Raw genomic sequence first — 21,527 nt, 5'->3', positions numbered from 1 at the left:
TTGTTCGTAAATATTTACCCGAGCTCGGCCTAATGCGCTGTTATTAATTGTGTAGACTAATGAATGAGATTACACTCGATGTTTGTGTGCTCTACTGATACGCCTACGTGCTCTACCTGCTGGTTGTGGTCTGCTCGAATTTCTCAATGTATGTTGTGTATAGTTTTAACGATAAAGATCTCATGATATGGAATGTTGTATGTTTGAAGTGAAAGTCCTTTAAATTAAGTTTTAACGAGAAAAATTTAATGCACTTCAAGATAAGTTTATTGAACGTTTCTCACAAAGTTTACTGTACAAGACATCACTAGTAGACTCATTTATAAAAGTGTTTTTTTGGGGCTTCAATTTACTGATCGATATAAATCCTAAACAGCCGAAAGTAAATGATAAATCAGGCGTTCGCGGCGCATGGTGTAGGTTGTTGGTCCTGCGTGGCGTGGTTGGCGCTGCAGGCGGCGAGCTGGTGCAGCAGCATGGCCAGCGTGCGCGCGGGGCGGCCCGACATGCGGCGCGGCTGCAGGTACGGCACGGCGCCCCACTCCGTCACCTTGCCCACGCCCGTGATGTCCATGTGCACCCAGTCGCAGCATACGAAGTTCTGCAACCGTACAGATACTTATGTCCCGTATAAATATAATAATATTAATCATAATCCCATATCCGACGTATCAAAAACAGCTAACAAATCAAAATGTCCCAAATAATGTATCGAGAGCTACTAACAAATTAAACACATTAACTTCCTAAAACGACATCAACGCCATCTAACAAGCTTGTAATAAATAAGCTTTGGCTGTACAATACATACAGGGATTACTAAGCACACTTCAAGAGAGAAGACTTACTCTATCCTATAAACATCTTCCAAGTGTTTCTTACCTTTAGAAACGCAGCTCCAAGACATGGGGTGCCGTGTCCAGATCCTTTATTCCTCAGATCCACCGCAGGGTCATCTATTACAGAATGAGTATTACAATAGGTATACTTATTAGCTTACTAAAAGATTTATGGATCTAAAAGATAAACTGGTTAGAGAGTTAAGACTATGGCTCTTAATAATTACTATACATGAGAGAACAGCTTTATTGTTGTTTTGGACCAATATGGTATCGTGACAAACTTAAAAATCTGAATGATCATCGTCGTATAGTGCGTAAATAGTTGATAGACAGTTCGTGGAAGCCTCATCAATGTACACACATCTGACTAGGCTAGGTGACTACTGTTAGACAAAGGTAGGTAGATGACTTACTGGTGATCTGTTTGTGGAAGTAGTTCCACAGTGGGAACCGCCAGGGTCGGTCCCCGGTGACTACGCCGGCGGCGTGCACGGCGCGCCACGCTTTCTCCGAGTTACTGAAGCAACCGAACGCACCGCCACCCGTCGCCATCAAGACACCATCTGCAAAATAAAGTATTGTTTAAAAGATATAGGAAAAGTGGAGTAAGGGCCTAAGCCTTTGTTCAAAAGTGGACATCTTCCGGCTGATGATGATAATAATAGGAAAAGTAAGCTATTTTAGTATACCTAGCACATAGGGAACTTACTCATGAATCCAATTCCGATCGATCGAAATTGATATTGTGAAATTTCGTACCCTTGAGTTGCAAGTTAGTGTTGCAACTTGCAACACTAAATAACGCTCATTGCATCCGTATTGCGTGAATATTGAATGAAAGAGTTTGGCTTTACATTCCATATCCTGGATGCAATTTTTAATACCTACGATTGGCATTATATAGTTTTGACATTTAACATTGAATAATTGTGATTTGAAATTGCAATGACATTGAAATTGGTTTCAAGGGTAGGTAAGCACTTAGGTCAGGTCGCCTAAGGATCGGTTAACGTTTATGATAGTCTGTAACACTAGCCAGAGGTATGGTTCATAAAACAACTATCGAGGGTTGAAGTAATCGCAAATGAGTTCGGAGTTCAGTGTTGTAGGTACTTATTCCTATTCGCCTCTGTTAGAACAGAAATGGCCCTTAAATTATAATGTCGTGGTAGCATAATTATAATTCAATACATACGAGTGAAAGTAGCAACATCAATGACCATTGCAGGTTTGAACAGCGTCTGGCCGTACACCAGCGCGTCCGCCATCATCAGCCGGCCCTCCATATCCGTGTTCTCTATCTGAAAGTACAATAATAGAGGTAAAACGGGGGGAATAAATGGTGGCACATTGTTCTAGTATCTATCACCGCTCTTTTATATCTATTAACCCTATTTTCGGTCCGGAAAACGCTTAAAAATTAACTCTGCAATACACGAAATAGGACCAAGCCAGTTCGCTCCTCCAGTCACTAGATGGCGCTGTTTGTATAAAACTAATAAAAATATAGCGCGAGACTGTATAGTTCAAAAATTAACTGCACAATAATAATAATCTTTTGAGTCCGATTCTTACTTCTCACACGCTAAAATTGCTTGTAGGCATAAATCATAATAAACAACAGTTATTTTACGATGTAACTATTCACGAATGGTGTGCAAGTATCTGCACTTGTACTTCTTTTTTCTCTTTATTTTAATTAGGGACTTTTATACAAGGTATATGCCAGTCCCATCGGAACTTGTACTTGGATTGTCGTACCTCGATAGAGAGTCCGTTGAGCGCCTTGACGACGTCTCCCACCTTCATGCACTGGCCGCTCACCATGTTCTCACAAATGGGTATCACTGCTGATACGTTTATCGGCAACTGAAATACAAATAACACAATTAAACTTTTTGGTAAACTTGTTTTATTTGTGTTTCCTTTATTAGATTTTTTCTATTAATTAATAATGAGAGAATCTTTTTACCTGACTGTTAGTTGAAGGGATATTTTAGACTGCCAATAACTACGGTACATTATGAAGTATTGGTATGGTAACCTTGAGTGTCGCGATGATCTTTAGAGCTGCGAGTACGACGGCGGCGCCGGCCATACTGCCGCGGTTGTCCATCATCATCTTGCAGTCCTTCAGGCATAGGCCACCGCTGTAAGCAATGTCATATAGTTAGTTTTTGCGATAGATAGATGGCGCTACTGAGGTTTTTAACCTTTTGAACGCCAATGGCATGTATAGATGTCATGCGCAAGCGTGCCCTGTGCGCCACCGACATCTATAGATGCCAAGAAACAGATCACAGAGAAAAACAAAATAAACACATTAAATCATTACTTTCACGTGTTTTATTGATGTATCTTAAGAACTGAATACCCAGTTATTACATAATTGTACACAGTGAACAAAATTGCAATATAGTTATTCTAATATTTGATTGATAAAAACAACTTAAATATCGGCTAAAAAAGCATGTTCTCTCGCGCCAATGGCATGTATACATGCCTACTAGTGATGTAGTGTAATTCAAGTAATATTAAAACTTCAGCTAAATGACTCGCTTATTTTTTGTAATAACTATTAAAAAGTATATATATAACCTTAGTCTCTGAGAAAAAAGGTAAACTCGTGACGTCGTAAGCGCGTGCCGTGTTTTTAAATGCGGGGAAGTTGCAAAAAATATTTTATCTAGTACCTACATTATAATTGCAAAAATGGCGAGTGAAGAGGTTTATAGTACAGAAGAACTATTGCGCATTCTAGATAATTATAAAATATTTTTGTAGGTTACTATCAACATCAGAAATTTTTGTTATTGATAATAATTATAGATAATATACAATTTAGTTTTAAATTTTACAATTCCAAGACTGTTAGTGAGCATAATGTTTTATAGGTACAATTGTTGATTTTTATATAATTTTAAGTTTCACGTAACCTTTTTCAATTACAAGGATGTTAATGAGCATAATAAATAAATACGATTGTTGATTTTTTATATTTTTAAGTTTCATGTGACATTTTACAAATACAAGGCAACTATTTTAAGAATATGAAAGTGTATAAATAATATCACTAAAATCTACAGATTTTTTATATACCTATATAGATATTATAGATACCTATTTAGCAGTTTTCAAATTGGATTACCTAATACATAAATGAACTCGATAAGTTACATTATTCAGCTAACTACATCCCTAATCATAAACGAGAGATTAAAAAAATGGATAGTTGCCCGCGCCATTGGCATGTATACATGCCAATGGCGCGTAACTGATAGATAATAGTGCTGTAACTTGCTGCAATTTTATATGTATTTTTGTGTCTCAAAAGGTTGATATTTCATTGATAGTTGCTATTAATGTGGTCTTAAGTTTATTACAGTGGGAGATTAGGTTAAATAAATATTCTTTTTATGTTATAAGCAGTTTATTCAAAATAAAATTCAGACGAAAATTATTACTCACTTTGGTTTATCGATAACATTTTGGAATCCCTAATATTTTCAAGGTTATTTCGTTGAATTTGTGTCTCGGCGTGGAGGGCACGGCGAAGCGTTTATGCTCTGGCGGTCAAAAGGTTAATCCTGTCTAGCTTATGAAAGTCCATAAATAACTTGCTATTAGTAATTATCAAGTGAATATTATTTAGAATATTTAACAATGACCCAAATATCTTATAATATGTTTTATACAAGCATATTACGCACTATTTTACAATGAGATACGATAAAGTACAGACACTAGGACAAAGTTTCCACAAACACCCAACTGGGGTAATGTAGTAGCTAGTACCTGTCAAAAGTGACTCCTTTAGCAGCGAGTAGTACCGGCGCGGCGGGCGCGGCGCTGGAGCGGTAGATGCACTCGAGGAACATGGGCGTGTCGCACGAGCCGCGCGCCACGGCCAGGAAGGCGCGCATGCGCTGCGCCTGGATCCACTCGCGGTCGTGCGCCTCCACCGTCACTCCCAGCGGGCAGAGCACGTCTAGGGCCGCCTGGAAACAGTGATCATTTTTATTGTCATCTAGAAGATGTCTCCAGTCTAGTCTGGGAACTTGTAGCTCCTTGATAAACAATCATCATTACATGGACGGTACACACTACTATACAAACACCTGATGGGCAGTTATTAAAGTAATAAAAATAATAAGCCTAACTCTCTGTTAAGCTATAGAAAGACAGATTTAAATCACTTTTAGTAGTAATAGAACAAGTCGATACACAATAATGAGTAGGTAGGTACGAATAAGACACATACGAAGTCTAGAATAATCATAAGAAAAATATAATGTAATTTAAAAAACTAAAAACCCGACTGCGTTTCTTCATAATATGAAAATGAAAAAACCCTAAAACAAGAAAGTCATCGTAAAATTAAAGCAGTCGGGACCCATTCTAAATATGAAGACTTAGTGAGGGCACATACGGCTTGCTTTCTAGAATGGGTCCCGACTGCTTTAATTTTACGATGACTTTCTTGTTTTAGGGTTTTTTCATTTTCATATAATGAAGAAACGCAGTCGGGTTTTTTAGTTTTTTAAATTACATTATTTTATTTTACTTTCTTTTAGTTTTATTATTTTTATGTTTTGATAATTATAGGTATCTAGTGTCGTTCTCACAGTAAATACGAATCAAACGACCCATATCAAGCTGAAATCCATCGAGTCGTTTAGGCTAGAGAGTGAACAATATTTGAATTTGGCGCCAATAATCCGTCATTTTGTTTTTTTATTATTTTGATATATCCAGTGTCAATCTCACAGTAAATACGAATCTAACGACCCCTATCAAGCTGACATACATCGAATCGTTCCGGCTAGAGAGTGAGCAAAATTCAAATTTGGCGCCAAAAATCCGCCATTTTGTTTTTTTTACTATTTTGATATATCCAGTGTCACTCTCACAGTAAATACGAATCCAACGACACCTCTCAAGCCAAAATCCGTCAAGCCGTTTAGGCTGTAGAGCGTGCCAAACAATTATACATACATACATACATACATACATACATACATACATACTCTCGAAAAACATAACCCTCCTTCTGCCGCAGTCGGGTAAATAGTACCTGTGCTAAGTCGACAGGCGTCATCTTATTAGCGGGCATGTCGGAGAGGCACCGCGCCCAGTTCTGTGCCTCCCCGTATATAGAGCCCAGCGTCCACAGCTCCTTGCCCTCCGTGCCATACATATTCACCAGGCAATGATTCTTACGGGACTCTTTGCTCTTGAACATCTGGAACCTTAAGGTCAGGATGGTTTAGAAGTTTTGTTAATGCTTTGCTACTCATTAATGGCATGCGTAACATACTTACTACACACGTTTACGTAAATGTACCAACACGCATTAGTGTTGGTACGTAAACGTGTGTAGTAAGTACCTGAGATATCCGACTTGATCACAAAAATATAACTATTTAAAAAAGACAGGTAGAAATAAATACGTACCTTGGTCTGCTGGTGGCTGTTTGTAGGTATAAGATAAAATGCCCAAAATAAAGGATTGATGATGTGGTATGGAAGAAGCTCGTCAACTTTTCTCGCTCGTAACCATTTAACTTTTAGCAATAAAGACTATGAAGACGAAGAGAATAAGTATTGTATAGTCTAGATGTACCTCCACGCTGCTAGCTCAGCAGCCTCAGCAGCGGCGTCGGGTGCGTGCGCGGGGTCCACCTCGATGTAGCAGCAGCCGCGCGACTTCAACAACTTCACGCCCGCACCCACGCCCCAACGAATGTTCTCCTATAAATACCATACTTGATATTACACAACAATGACTAGTTTTATTAAGTGAATTGAACAAAGTATTATTAAGTTTAAAACAAAACGTGTAATAGTTCGAAGTCTTCTAGTCACTGCTAGAACAGCGAGAAAAATAATAGAAAAATGTCGTATCAGTTGCCAACACATGTGTGGGTTGCTAAGCCGATATAGAGTACGTAAGTAAGTTTAAACTTAACTCAATTTCCACTTGCATAGTATTATGACATGGGACTTATTACTTGTTAGCAAGTGTGTTGTTGTACTTTGATTATCTATAAATGTTTAAGGAACCGAACAAATTACGTGTTCTTTCATTAGTTCAAATATAAGTAAAAGCAGTCTTCACTTACCCTGGCTTCATCAATTGATTCAAGAACATTGTAGCCGGCGTCCTTAGGGCCAAAGCAGGTGATTGCTACTGCGGAGTATTCTGGCAACACATCTGTTACTGTGAATGCTTTGCCCAGTGTTAGCTCTCCACATAATCTGAAACATTAGCAATAAACTATTGAAACTTACAAAGTATTAGTTATGTTCGTTTCTTGCAAATTAGCACTGGGTATGAAATAGCGTCCAGTATATGGCAATTATATAATATGTGGGTGTTATTAATGGTACATTTAATGTCTACCTTTGTCTATACTTTCAAAATAAAAATGCCTGATGTTAAGTTTGTCTCAATACTCACTTGTTCAAATGCTGTGCTAGCTTGTCGCCACTCTTTTGGTTGATTTCTTGAGCAATCGGCGTTAGTTCCAACTTGTCCCTACATTTATATACACCCACCACTAAACCTTTCTGTGAATCATATTCAATATTAGATAGAACAGTATTTTCATAAGATACAGTGCTTTTGTTACTTGTATATCAGGTAATGACTTACCCTGCCAGAATCTACATTTTGCTCTTTACCAGAATCTACATTTTCCTCTTGGCCAGGTGGACAACAGTAATGTCTAACAACCTTAAAATAATTTGTACTTCTCTCTAATAACTTAGCACTCGAAATTAATTTAGTAATTTTCATTTTGTAAAAAAAATCAAAAATCTTTTTGTAAAAACATACTTTAATTTATTTATACAAAAATATAAACCAACTAGATTTGTGTATAAAAATAATGTTTGAATTTGGAATTTTATTACTCCATGTGTAAAGGATAGCTACATATATGTGTAGCATAAGGATGTAATTGCTTTGCAAAATGAATTAGTAACAAATAAAAAAACAATATTTTTGCCTGCCAGTCCTACCATAGGATTTTTGAAAACAAAATTTGTTTATAACAAACTATTGAAGCAGAAAATAATTCACAGTCAAATAATTTCAGTCTGTTTTGTAGCATTAGTTGCTAGAAATGTCACATTAATTTTCAACTCAGTCTAAATATTAAGCATCTATCTTCTATTACCAAGATGAATTTTAAAGGAACTTGTTTTTGGCACATGTCTTATAGTCAGTGATATTCTTGTGTCTCTAGTTACTGTTGCATTTCTAACATATTTGTCTGAACACATGTTTATGTTGACTATTGACCCGTCCAACAAGTCCTCCTTCAATTCCTCTATACAATGCAAGTAGTGAGTGTACAGTTTGTCCTGCAGAATTAACAAACTTCGTGGTTCTAGCAAAAATGAGAACACTGGACTTGTGTTTATAGTATTGTCTTCAGTAGGTTCAAGGAAATTTAATACAATGTGGGAACCTGCCGATATTGTTGTGATAGTAGGATAAAATAAAGATCCGTCCACATGTGGCATGATGCCTTGTCCTGGCAGATACTCATTTACTAACACATGGTTAGGCCTTTTACCATCCATGACATTTAGTTTATGAATTTTGTCTAGGTATTTGTCCAGCCAGGGCGGTATTGTCTCCGCTATCATGCCGTTAGTGTGAGGTATTCCTCCCCAGTTCTGCAATCGTCTGTTTGAAAGTTGTGTCCATTTCGGCTTCGGTGCTGCGTAAATACTTGATAAAATTGCCTTTTCTTCAACGTCTGATATAAATTCGGATATGTAGTACGCGGTCTCTGGAGCCTGTCGACAAATTATATTGTAAATAACTTAATAATTCAAACTTAAAAATTGGTGTCGCTAAATGGGAATATTATTGTGTACTAACCGTAATAACTCTGTAGTCTTCTAAATTAAAAGGAAGCGAATTCATTGTAAAGTAACATAAAGTTCTTGGTTTCTTTAAATAGCAATTTTTGTTTGAGTTACACTGCTTTCAAGCTTACAAAATTCACTTTGACAAAATGTAAACAAATTCTTTCATTGACAGAAATACAGAATTGACATTTCATGGACAGAATTCAACACCTCACTGTACGTGTTGTTTCTTCTTTCACATAGTTAAGTTTTATTATTTCAACTTAGCTATATAATGCATTATGAGGGATATAGATATTTTTTATAGATTTAATCAAATATTCCTAACAAAATAAAAATTAGTAATAAAATGAGCTATGTATCCTTAACAATTAAACGTGTTTTCGTAAAAATTACCAGTTATAAAAATAGCAGGCTGACATTCATAATGTTACGTACGTTTTGTTTACAGTTATTTTAGAAGCTACAATCATAAAATCACGGGAAAAGGATATATTTAAGATCTCTATTTGTATTTTATATTGTTTGTAGAATATCATGTAGTCGTATATAAAAATTACTGAAATATACTTTAAATGAATTTAGTAACTTTGTTACGAACGTGTATAAATCACACGCGACCTTTCGAAGCAATAATAAAACATATACAGCTAATCTTTTTTGACAGAAGCGTACAGAAGATAAAAATGTTATTTGTTAATAATTTTTTTGTAAATATTTGTTAAATGAGCAATTGTAGAATGTGATCATTATGGGAGGGTGCATAGGAATAACTAGAAGTGGTAGCGGGCCTATAGAGGAGTCTTCAGCTACCGTGTCTCGGCCTAATTCAGGTGGGGTAAGCGATCATCTGTCTCCGTGGAGACGTCGAGTGCGTGTTCTTATAACTCTTTGTTGTAGGCGGGCTGAGGAAGAATCAGTCGTTGTGCCACGAGACCATAAGATGGAAATCGGACGTGCCATTGACAGAAGGACAGTTACGTAGCAAAAGAGATGAGTTTTGGGACACAGCGCCGGCGTTCGAAGGACGCAAGGAGATTTGGGACGCGCTGCGGGCGGCCGCCGTCGCTGCAGAGGCGATGGACTTCCAGCTCGCTCAAGCAATACTTGACGGCGCCAGTGTTTCAGTGCCCAATGGCTACCTCACTGAGTGCTATGATGAATGGGGCACAAGATACCAGGTACACCTTTGTTAAAACCTTATAGTTACTATCCCTCCATGGATTGTTTTGCTGTTCAAGGTCCATACTCCATGGTGGTATTACTACCAATCATTTCATTGTAAAGATTCCTCACCAAACTACATACTGAAAGGTTTTCGTAATTACTGATTCACCTGGAAATGTTAATGGCACCTATTTATTAGCATCAAATATTCCTTAGATTTTCCTCATAGGTGTTATCAATTTTTAAATATGATTATAGGGGAATAACTGAACAATTTAGTAAGCATTAGAGCCCGGATGCTTTTGGTAACTCATATTTGTTATTACTTCCGCACACAGTTGTAAATCAAAGAGAATACTTGCTGGGAAGCAAGTAATGATTACATTTCAAACATAACTAGTTAAATTCTTTTTACATTTGTGTATAGTAACAATGTAAGCAATGGTGTAACTTTGTTATAACATGCAGCAGTTACAACAACCTGTTGGACTTACTAAGACACTATTACACTTATTCCACAAATAAGTAAATGGAGCTGTGAAAAAGAAAACACTACACAATCAATGGCTGTATTTTTAATATTTATGGAAACATAATAAACTCCTTAGTGGAAGAAAATAATGCTCTTTACCGCTACTTAAAAGTTTATTGTTTATTTAATATCTACTGTTCAATTATTTCTCTCAATATAATTGCAACTGATTAACAATCCATATTATTCCAATAACAGTGATTTACAATTTACCTGCCATCCTAAAAACAACCTTGTAGCCACATAATAATAATGTATTATTCTATTTAAATATTCATAATGTTTGCACAAGAAAATAACTGGTTTAAATGTTGTGTAGTGAAGAAATAATATGAGAGGTGACCTGTTGACCTGGTTATATGTTATATCAGTACATAAACATCTAGTTCTGGTCATCAGCTTTCATATCTACTACAATAACTTGCAATGTATAGCTCGGGGAAATTATCTGGTCTGACTATTGTGCTCACTCTCATATCTATTGCTATTATGTGTAAAAACATATATAGAATTTGTTACAAATGTCTACTGTTGCAATTCAGTGTTCCATGTCACATCATAGTGGCAGACTATGATGTTAAAATGGAAATTCAACCTTTTAACAACTTTTCCAAGTCAACATTGCAATTTAAACTTTATCTACAAGTGAATAAAACATGTTTTGCTTTATCTCTAGGTTCCAATATACTGTTTGTCGCCACCCATTAATATGGTGAAGGAGGCGAGTGGCAGAGACTCGCCAGCGGAATGGTCAGAGCCAGTGGAGGGTGGCACGGAGGTGTCTCTCCGTCTGCGGCTCTCCAACACTTGCAAGGATGTGGACCTGGCTGTCTACTCCCGACACACTATATCACAGTGCAAAAATAAATTACATGTAAGTAGAAGTCATTTTATGATTAACATATGATACTTGCGTGGCTAGATACATGAGTGTGATGGAAGCTTTCCTATTGTATTATCAATCTTCCTTTACACATAGTGTCATACATACATACAATCATTTAGACATTACAATACGAAATTAAAATATTTTATTGTACACTTTAATCTATACATAAATATACATTAAAATTACACTTAATGCACAATGGATGGCCATATCGATAAAAGCGAATTCTTCCAGGCAACCTTAGTATGGATAGAGGAGAAAAATGTTTACATACATATTTGCCAATTCATTTAATTTTAGATCTTGTATGAAATAAATTACTGTCACTATTTCATTATTCATTGTTTTCACAATACATTAATCACATCCTGAGTATAATGAATTTGTGAGAACTCCCCATTTATTGACACACAGTTCTATAAAGATTGTTACATTCTTACAAAACATTGCGGAGCATGTTTCCATGTCATGCAACCTTGTCATAATTATCCTTGATTATGATTGGTTATTACTTTGTTAATGCTTATGAAGTTAACACCTCTTAATTAGATGTTTTCAATGAGTATTTAGAAAACATTAAGTGTTATCTTTATAGCTTGTTGAGGAACTATTACTATATGTATATAATATCTATGACACATGTATTTCAATGATGGGAGCGTACATAGTTCACATAGTCATGTAGTTTCTGCTCTTAACTTCATATGTATCTGCTGAATATAGTAATGTAATCTCATTGTGTTGACAATACAATACATAGTTCTCTCAGTAAGGCGACTGAAGTCCGCAGACATATTATTTCTGAATTAACTTAGCCATATTTGACAGTTGCTCAGCGCATCAACGACTATAAAATATCTAAATTGGTCGCCAACAATATTTAACCAATACAATTTGAACTGCAACTCCACTTGACCTTATGAATCATTTATAAATATTATTGAATAGTCCCATATTGAGTTGTAAATGTGTGACGCGATCGGCTCTATTTAGCATCGTTTGAGATGTAAACACAATTCTTTAGGTGCGGAAAATTATACAGAATATGCAAGCAAAGATTCAATTTACATTATATCAAGAGCAGAATATTTTGTTTGCAAGAGTTGTTGCATAAACTTGCATATACTCTATGCATGGTCAAAAAGTAACGTTTCAGTCACCTCTACTTCTGCTTAGGACATCAGAAGCATATTATAATATTCTACGTCAAAACAGTTGCTATTCAAATAGGTGTCCTTAAATCTGGACTAATAAATAAAATTGCGTGTGTCTGTTTGTAATATTGAAATAACCGTTCATATGAATATACATACGATACGCCCAATTAATACTTTTACAATTTTTGTCAGTCGCGTTTGTTCTGACTAATTTCCGAATTGGCTGGACCGATTTCTGACCAGACTTTTATTGGCAGGTAGATGACTAAGGTAAAACTTACGTTACTTTTATTAGCGACCAAGTCCTTAATCCAAATCGCGAATGATTTCGCAGGCTTCAGCTAGTTTAAATTTAATTATTTTTGTGATAAAATAATAATACATAAACTTTTAGTAATTAATTCAAAGCCAGATATAGTTATTTTAATTTGAACAAAATGATAACTGACACTAATAGCTTAAAATATTTGGTCTACTACAAAAATGTACTAGTTTGTTTTAAAACCAAAACTAATACCAATACTGAAGTCTTAACAAATTCGAGCGACGGGAATGCACTTGCTTTGCACTTATTTTTTTATTACTTTAAAGTTTAAATGCAGTTTTAATGTTTTGGAAACTTGACCTTTATTCGCTTGGCAAAATAAACACCGGTGTAACAACAGTTACCCACAAGCTTGTGGCAAGTGACATTTACAGCTTTACACCTTATACAGTTAGAGTTTCAAGGATATTATGTTCTTGACAAAAGTCATCCAATGACTTCTTCCAACTTGAGCGCGTCGAGAGGGAGTGTCAGATTCTTACTGACTAAAACCAAGCCATTTCTACTACTGCTTTTTGAACAGAGCCCCGGTAAACCCGCTAGGTAGTCCGCAGCTCCGGATCAGGCATCAGCCCTACTGTTCCAGTACAAAATGCTTGGTTTATTTAGTTTCACACTTAATAACACCTTAGCCTGCTTACCATATAAAAAATACAGAAAATAAAAAAAAATATTTTTGTCAGAAAATTTTCAAACGTAACTCTACCTCAGCCACTCCTAAATCAAATTCCCTAAAAGTCTAAGGTTATCCATTCCAACCGGTAACATTACAGCATTTATGGCAATACAGTATTAAAATAAAAATACATGTTATTGTGCTTGCATAGCGGGCCGCTTTAAACACGGTCAATTGATGACGTAAGAGTTTGCAAACCCTGCGAAATTTTGCAACCATACGCTGTCGGCGTGCCTTCGCATGCCGCTGTGTACTTTAAAACAACAGGGCTGCCAATCGTTGATATAAAACTATGAATCATGTGAAAAAGAACAACTATACCATACTGTATAAGCTTTCATAATGATAGTCTACTTAAGCGTCGTACTTTTTTGCACTTAGTATTAGCTTTTGCTAGCAGCTTTATAGGCTACTAGACTAAAAAATAGTCCAGCTATGTGATATTCTAGATTCTAGACTATAATCTATGTCTGTGCCAAGGACAAGTTAGAAATTTAGATCTGCTCAATAGTTTTTGCGTGAAAGTCCATCCATATATCCTCAAATTTTTCACATTTATAACATGTTTGTTTCTATTTATATTACTTGTACACTATTCTATGTATCTAACGTGAAAGATAATAACAGGAGTACCTACGTTCTATTGATTTTGTTAATTACCTTGTATTAATCGGGAACCGATATCTACATTTCCTGATCTGATACACGCATCATAGGTTGAGACCTTGAACTAAAGCAACTTATTTGAGTCTCTAAAACTGCTTGAAGTGCCTTTTTGAACATAGTTAAATATGTACTTAGAACTCCATATTTTAAAGTACATAAGACGTCAGTAGTGCAACCCTGATGTTGAAGCCTTTACAAGCATTAACAAAGGTCGCAGTCACCTGTTTAATGTCTCACAATTTTGGACGCCGCGACAATTACTGTGCCGTCGACCTACTAACAGTATCGCTACTATGGCTAGGAATATTGTTTTAATGCATTGTGCTTTCTCTTTGTACGCCAGTAAGGCACGTGGTGCCGTATAATAGGTACTTTTGACCATTTATTTTGTTAATGTTACTTGGCTGACGGCCAAGGTCGTTTTACTTATTTGGCTAGCTTTCCGACTCATTCGCAAGGTTTCATACGGGTAGATTAAGCTATATACCATGTAGAAGGCACATATTAAACTGTAAATAACTTTCCCCTATTAAATATCACCTAAATATTTATTACAACTCCACAAATTAGGCGGGCACTGTCGGCAGTTGTCGTAATGCCTATCCTCGCGCTGACTATTATTTGGACTAAGCTAAGCTTTCTCTTTGTGCGTTAATCAAAGCTTACATAACAGAGCGGCAAAACAAAATTTTATTTACTGTTACACGACATACTGTCGAGAAATCTGGCCGAGACTTCCTTCCTGCTTTGATGACTCATAACACCAGTAGCAGGTAGCTCTTGTAGTTAAGGAAAGTGTCCCTCTGTTGAACAATAGACATGTTCTCTATATGACTTGGTCTTAGGATCGTTTTTCGACTACTAACATTTTTAGCGTTTTTAGCTTTACTAATATTTTTAGCGTTCGTATTTAGGTATTCATTAGTCTTTAATGAAACATACACAGTAATTAGTAGTTATTACACAAACTCACGCCTATGCGTTTCAAATACATAGGCAGCTTACCGCGCTATAGGCGCGAATCTGAAGAACGATGGATCCAATCTCAGTTATTTATTTATTTATTTATTTAGTTTCCATCATGCTATTTCTCCGATATGGTATTGCCTATTTTCAAAGATATCCTTTTCAATGATTTGTATTTGCGACATAAAATATAACATACAAAGCGTAATGAGTGGGTGTGTACCTAGTTACAAAAAATAAATAGAGCCTCATAGCGCCGACAGACAGTAATGATTGTCGATCAAAGACCAAATATGTCGGTAACAAATTGCTCGACAATCAATCATTCAACTTTCATTATGTAGACTTGTTTGTAGGCGTTGTATTTGTATACAAAATGTATCAAAATTGTCTGCCCTTAACTCACAATAACTACGCTTTTCATTTATTCTTTTTATGTAAGCGTCGAGCTTTTTTATTGCGTGTTATAAGTAGGACTGGTATGAAAAATCTTGTAGTGATTTTATTCAGGACATGTAGGTAGGTATATTCGAGGACTATACAAAATGTTTGTTCTTAATTTAACCAAACTAAAATGTTTAATCCATTTTTTAATAGAGGAATAACCTATTGTGGAGACTATATGTTTGCAAAAGAATTGAGTAACTAATCCATTTCGTGCAAAGGAATGTAAAGAAATAGTTAACATTTTTCTTGCAAACGTTTCCAGTAATCAAACACAACAATGAAGTATTTTCTTATCAATCTCCAGGCTCAAGAGAACATCGAACCGTGGCGGCAGCGCTGGTTCTACGGCGGCAAGCTCCTCGGCGACCGGCTGCTGGTGGAAGAAGCCAAGATCACGCCGGGGTACGTGGTGCAGGTCATAGTCAGCACCGACCCGCAGCCGCCGAGCTAGTCGCCCGCGCCCCGCCCCGCCCTCTCACCCACACCCGCGTCTTTGTGGTACTTTGCATTTATTTTTAAAACATATTTCTTTTTATATTTTACGGTTTCTTTACTTATGAAATTGCCGTTAAATATCCCAATGGCGACGCAATGCTAACCATTAAACAATTTAAAAATGTAGTTACGTAATTTGAAATTGGAATACTTAGCAAAAATGTTTGATAATAGCTATGGAAAAACGGCAGTTTCATAGATAAAGTACGAATTATTTGGATGGCGACGACCAAGCACATCGCGCGGTCTTACGAGGCGACAATGTATAGAAAAGAAGAGATTCTCTATGTTTTACCTTAGTTTGTGAGCGTGACACCTGCGCTACTTATAGTATATTCCTATATTATTGATGTTCGTCTATTTATTTTTATAGTTTGTAGTTTAGCCAGACATGTATGCGCTTTGTGTGTGATGAATCGTAGACAGCACAAGCGATGGCGCCCTACGCTATGTCCCATCTTATATTCTAGTAGCGGTTGATATAACACTACACCTGCGTTAAGACAACTTGATAAACGCAAAATTATTAACATTATGGCAACATTCATCAAGGTGAAATGGGTGTTAAAATTTTACTGTAATAAAACACTTTAATTTTTAAAAGATTTTGCTCATAAACCTATTATCTTGGCAAGCCTCCAAGCCATTAAATCGCCCAGTGAAAACAATTGAGCAAAATAGCACAAAGACGCTTCAGTGAAGGTACAGAGCAACATAATCCACGTAATAAATTAATTCTAAAGTAACGTAACACGTGTAGGTTATACTTGTAACCGATTTGTACGACACTAGCCCCCAGTCTGTACAATAATGTATATTCCATATACTGAGAAAGCAGTTTACTATTACCTTACTATCTCAGTCCTTACAAAAAATAGCCAGTCTATATGCCATGTAACCAGAAAGGTATGAATGCATTAATGTACAGACTAGAGCCAATATAAAGTTCTAAAACATATGTATATTGTGCGCTCGTCATAGTACAGCGCGTAGGTCATTTCTAGTGAAACGCTTCTATTGGGTGTCGCCGCGATACGTTCAAAATGTCGTCACTTTGACCGTACGTACAACATGGAGTATATAAACGCATTTGTTTGATATCTAGTATACGACAAAGCCACTACACATTATTCTCTCAACATACTGCTACGTGTTGTACGGACGATCTCCAAGAATTTATAATTTGTACAAGATTCTTATAGAATTGTTTATATTTATATAAAAAGCCCCAATTGTAGTGGTTTATATATTATATTGTATATGTATATCGGAGTGAGAACAATACGTTAAGGCTGTATGATGGTTGACGATACGCTGACACGACCAGATTTTTTATTATAGCATGTATCAAGGGAAATTAGATAATAGTGAATATTTTGTTTGTTTAAAATTGTCTGCAATACATTTGTTTATGCGATGGAATTACACAAGTTTATCAGTAAACAATTAATACATAAGATTCTGTGTCTGAAAAGTTACTGCATACATAATGTGCTGTACAATATTCATGCTCACACAATGCTTTAAATTGGCGACCACGCAACATCTCATTTATTTATTGAGTAAATAACAGTGGCATCCCACCTTGTAGAGTTGGGTCGCGGCACTAATACAGCATCAGATCATTATACTATAATACTTCTTATGTATAAATCACTCGGCATTCATAGAGAGTGAAACGTCGTGGGATGTCCGGTCGACATTTATTTATAAATTTCTTTATTTATATTTAAACGAGTAGAAGATTTTTTATTTAGTAAGAAGCTAATTTACCTGATTTTTTTCTTATTTTTATTTGTTAATTTTATTTCACCGTCCTTGTTTTTTAGCAGAACCAAATGCTGGCAAAGATTTCCCAAGATTTTATTGAAATATAAATGATTATTAGTGGCCCCATGAGTCGTCGATGTTAAGGATAAACTTGACCAATTAAAATTGATTAGCTGTAGACTTGTGAGCATAACATATATCGTAATACATAACATTTGAACGCAAGTATTAAATCTGCCATTACATAAAGCGACTGCCATCTAATGTGATGTAAGAGTTTACTTTATATACATACTTACTCAATTATTATGATATTACATAATATTATATTGTTTATTTTGAATATTTTAATCGAAACGCTAGATGTTAATTTTGCATTCAAATAGTTGGTGGTGTGCTTGAACTGATCGAGGTTGCAGGAGGCAATATTATATCTATAAAAGGGAGACGAGAAGACAGAAAAGGGTTGAATTGATATAGGTACTAGAATAATTTTCTGATATCTATTCATCTCTCTTCTGTATGTTATGTAGTCTCCATCTTCTCTTTGCCTCTCATATCAGACGCTGCCTCCGTTTGTTACAGTTAGTACGCAAACAATTGGGTATTTATTAGAGCTGCTATGTAATCGTCCTCGGTACACAAGTACGTACTATTAGCGCATACCCGTACTGTACTATATTAGTGTTAGATTTTGCACACGAGTTAATCAAGCAAAATTATAATGTTGTTAGTGATTCAAACGTATTCTTATTGGATGAAATTATTATTGTAAGTCTCGATTTAAATTATATTTTGTTGTGATTGGAGAGAATGGAACGTGTAGGGAACTAATTTTGTCTCACTTCTGTAATGTGTGCGTTGTGATTACTTTCCTCGAGATACAAGTTATTCTCTGTTCGATGTTTCCCGTCTCGTTGCAAAATAATCACAATGTAAACGACATAAAACATATTTTAGAGTAAAAATAAATTCGTTTTTTATGCTGTAATAATAATATTGATATTAAATAGCCTTAAAATGTAATAGTTGGACTCGGATTGATATTATAGGATACTAAATTATGTACGTATCACTGTGGTACATAAACAAACAAATATATGTAGTGAATGAATAATCTCAGTACCTTGTGTTTCTACATAAGCATAGTTTCTCAAAGTAAGCCTGTTTTATAAGCGCTGTACATGTTTTCACCTAATGGCCTAATGCCGCTACACTGACAATATTCTCACACATATCGATTCTACTACTACTAAGCGATTTCATTTATATCGATATCATATTCGTCCCCACACTAGTATCGATATTAAAACTTGTAGGTTATCGATATTCGGATATTGTTTTAAATTCGTAGTGATACAGCCTCAGCAGCATTTATTTGTAAATCGGAATAGGTCGATGTTATAATTTTTGTTTATTTTTTTTATCGAAATTATGAATATAGGTTATAGATATATTAATGTGTTGGCAGTTGCAATTTAAATGGTTTGTTGAAGAATCCGTGTATTGAAAATCACCTAGAATAAGTCTCTAGTTTATTTGAATCCTGTACCCTTAGTACGAGTGTGCTTTACGTTTAAAGTAATCGAAACGAGAGCGCATTCAACGCTCTGATTGGTTGGTTCATTCGCGCCGGCCAATCAGACCGCCGAACACGCTCTCGTTTCGTTTTCGTTAAACGTAAAGCAAACTCGTACTAAGGGTACTGAACTAGGATCATAAAGTTACTTTTTTATGTTTTCAAGTTAATTCATCATTTAAATTGCAAGTGCTAAAAATGAACGTTATATTTCTAAATTGTAATAAGATGATTATAACATTTTAGTACTAACTTATTAGGTTAGTTTTAGTATTTATACATAATTATTTAATAGATAAATTGGGAAGAGGCTCGAGATATTATTTAGTTGGACGATGGTGACTCTGCAAATGTATCTAATGAGAATTAATTACCAGAATAAATCTCCTTCGGAAATAAATAAATGAAATTGAAATACAATATTAACTTTGATATTAAAATAGTGAATGTTGCAGAGTCACCATTGTCGGCTTATCATATGATATTATATGTACCTACATCTCCAGATACATTATAGAATTATCTAACAATACATTGATGTACTTGTGCACGCTAAACTCTACTCTGTGTAAAGGTACTAATGTCGACAATACGTTGACTTGTTACGTGCGATCTAAGGCTCGAACTGGATCCAACCTGCACGGTTGATCCCGACACAAGTCCGCCTAACCACAACTATCTGAAACCTGTGTCACGCCTGTAGTTCACGCCTTATCACGCAAGAGACTGAAATTGCCAGTGAAAAAAAGTATTTGTTATCTGTGAACAATTTCTCCTGTGTTACCAACATATTTAAACATTAGTGTTGCCTCACTTATAGATTTTCAGTTATATTTAGGTTACAACAGTCGGCCATAGCTAGATGTACACAATAGTCGTATTACGGTCTAAACAAGTTTGATTTCGGACTAAGGAATTATGTATGGTGCTACCATTTAGTTTTCGTTGAAGGACTTATTTCGTACTGGACGTATGTTACTGGAACGCTCATAGCTCATAGTTTATGATGGTATCGTCACGGAATAAGTTCGCCATAATAGTTTTCTCTTATGTCTAACAGATACGGGTAATGTCCAAAATTGTAAACTTTATTCAAATGTCATACTCACATCTTTACGTTTCTCTATATTTACGAGCACTTATTTGTTAAGTCGATGTGCAGTCAGCGCCATATTTATTATTTTTGTTGTTGACTGTAGCTGCTCCCTGTACCTTAAGCAATAAAATTTATTTACGTACGCAAGATGAAACATTTATTTGAAGATATTATATGTATATTGTCCTCAGCGAGTAGCGAGGAACTTGATATTGTAGTTATTACTATGTACCTTTAGACGTGCGGTGTGACGTCACACTGCTCCGCTCAATGTTACTGAATATTATAAAATTGGTGTATTCTTAGTTTACTGTCAATGTTATTAATTTGTAATCGACCTAATTACGCTGTATTTGTACCTAGATTCTGATTATTTAATACATTTCTTTAGGGTCTTGTTCCGATTCAAACATTTATGTCGGGAATTTTTTAATTAGACTTGTCTAAAGTGTTATTATATTCATCAGTTGCCCCGTCCCGGGGTGATGCTGTAACATATAGTATGTTAGAAGCACAATATATCGATGTGGGTTGACGAGACCGCAGTTTGGATCATGCCTGTATGTAGATAGATAGATTTATATGAAATAACAAATTCACTGCGTGTATCGTAAGGCTATATTCATCTTGTATATTATGAAGGAGCGCCGGCGCAGTCGGCTCGACGCAACACATCTGCGATTTGTCTACACACAGTTTTGTACATAAACAGTTTTTCAGTGTGTAAGCAATATTAGCATTTTAAATTTTCAAATAAAAACACTTTGTGAATAACATTATTTGTGTCTTGTATTCTATGACGAACGACCCTGTAGTTGCCTGCCCTTGTAAATATTGGAGTGTCTGTTTGTAATATTGATATAGTATAACCGCTTTTTACTACATGCATTTGAATAGACATACGATACATACATTTTTTTTTATTTGTCTGTCTGTTTATTCCTGCTAATCTCTGAAATGGCTGGACCGGTTTTGACGGGAGTTGTACTGGTCGGTAGCTGATACACAAAGGAGTAACTTAGGCTTACTTTTATTC

General features: G+C 35.7%; 3 protein-coding genes across 4 annotated transcripts; 1 reads left to right on the top strand and 2 right to left on the bottom strand.

Moving 5' to 3' along the window:
• Window positions 1-253: 253 nt before the first annotated feature.
• Window positions 254-7,736, bottom strand: LOC118276126 (cytosol aminopeptidase-like). Its single transcript, XM_035594311.2, has 12 exons — window positions 7,498-7,736; window positions 7,303-7,412; window positions 6,965-7,100; window positions 6,466-6,593; window positions 5,917-6,091; window positions 4,638-4,840; window positions 2,887-2,992; window positions 2,604-2,711; window positions 2,038-2,143; window positions 1,256-1,405; window positions 883-956; window positions 254-601 (listed from the first exon to the last, which is right to left on the bottom strand). The coding sequence occupies exons 1-12, from the start codon at window positions 7,639-7,641 to the stop codon at window positions 395-397; spliced, it is 1,647 nt and encodes a 548-aa protein (XP_035450204.2). The 5' UTR covers window positions 7,642-7,736; the 3' UTR covers window positions 254-394.
• LOC118276127 (alpha-ketoglutarate-dependent dioxygenase alkB homolog 6) lies at window positions 7,664-10,899 on the bottom strand. Of its 2 annotated transcripts, none has more exons than XM_035594312.2 (2): window positions 10,639-10,899; window positions 7,664-8,651 (listed from the first exon to the last, which is right to left on the bottom strand). In XM_035594312.2, the coding sequence occupies exons 1-2, from the start codon at window positions 10,819-10,821 to the stop codon at window positions 8,010-8,012; spliced, it is 825 nt and encodes a 274-aa protein (XP_035450205.2). In that variant the 5' UTR covers window positions 10,822-10,899; the 3' UTR covers window positions 7,664-8,009. The 2 variants fall into 2 exon arrangements, with proteins under 2 accessions (XP_035450205.2, XP_035450206.2); XM_035594313.2 differs by lacking the exon at window positions 10,639-10,899 and adding an exon at window positions 8,737-9,084.
• On the top strand, window positions 9,338-21,270 carry LOC118276128 (ubiquitin domain-containing protein 2). Its single transcript, XM_035594314.2, has 4 exons — window positions 9,338-9,559; window positions 9,627-9,907; window positions 11,102-11,299; window positions 15,856-21,270. Exons 1-4 carry the CDS (start codon window positions 9,478-9,480, stop codon window positions 16,000-16,002), a joined length of 708 nt encoding a protein of 235 aa, XP_035450207.1. The 5' UTR covers window positions 9,338-9,477; the 3' UTR covers window positions 16,003-21,270.
• The last annotated feature ends 257 nt before the right edge of the window (window positions 21,271-21,527 follow it).

This window comes from Spodoptera frugiperda, chromosome 31 (genome assembly GCF_023101765.2).
Source record: "Spodoptera frugiperda isolate SF20-4 chromosome 31, AGI-APGP_CSIRO_Sfru_2.0, whole genome shotgun sequence".
NCBI lineage: Eukaryota > Metazoa > Arthropoda > Insecta > Lepidoptera > Noctuidae > Spodoptera > Spodoptera frugiperda.
The sequence above is the reverse complement of the archived record's forward strand: the minus strand, read 5'-3'. Positions and strand labels throughout refer to the sequence as shown.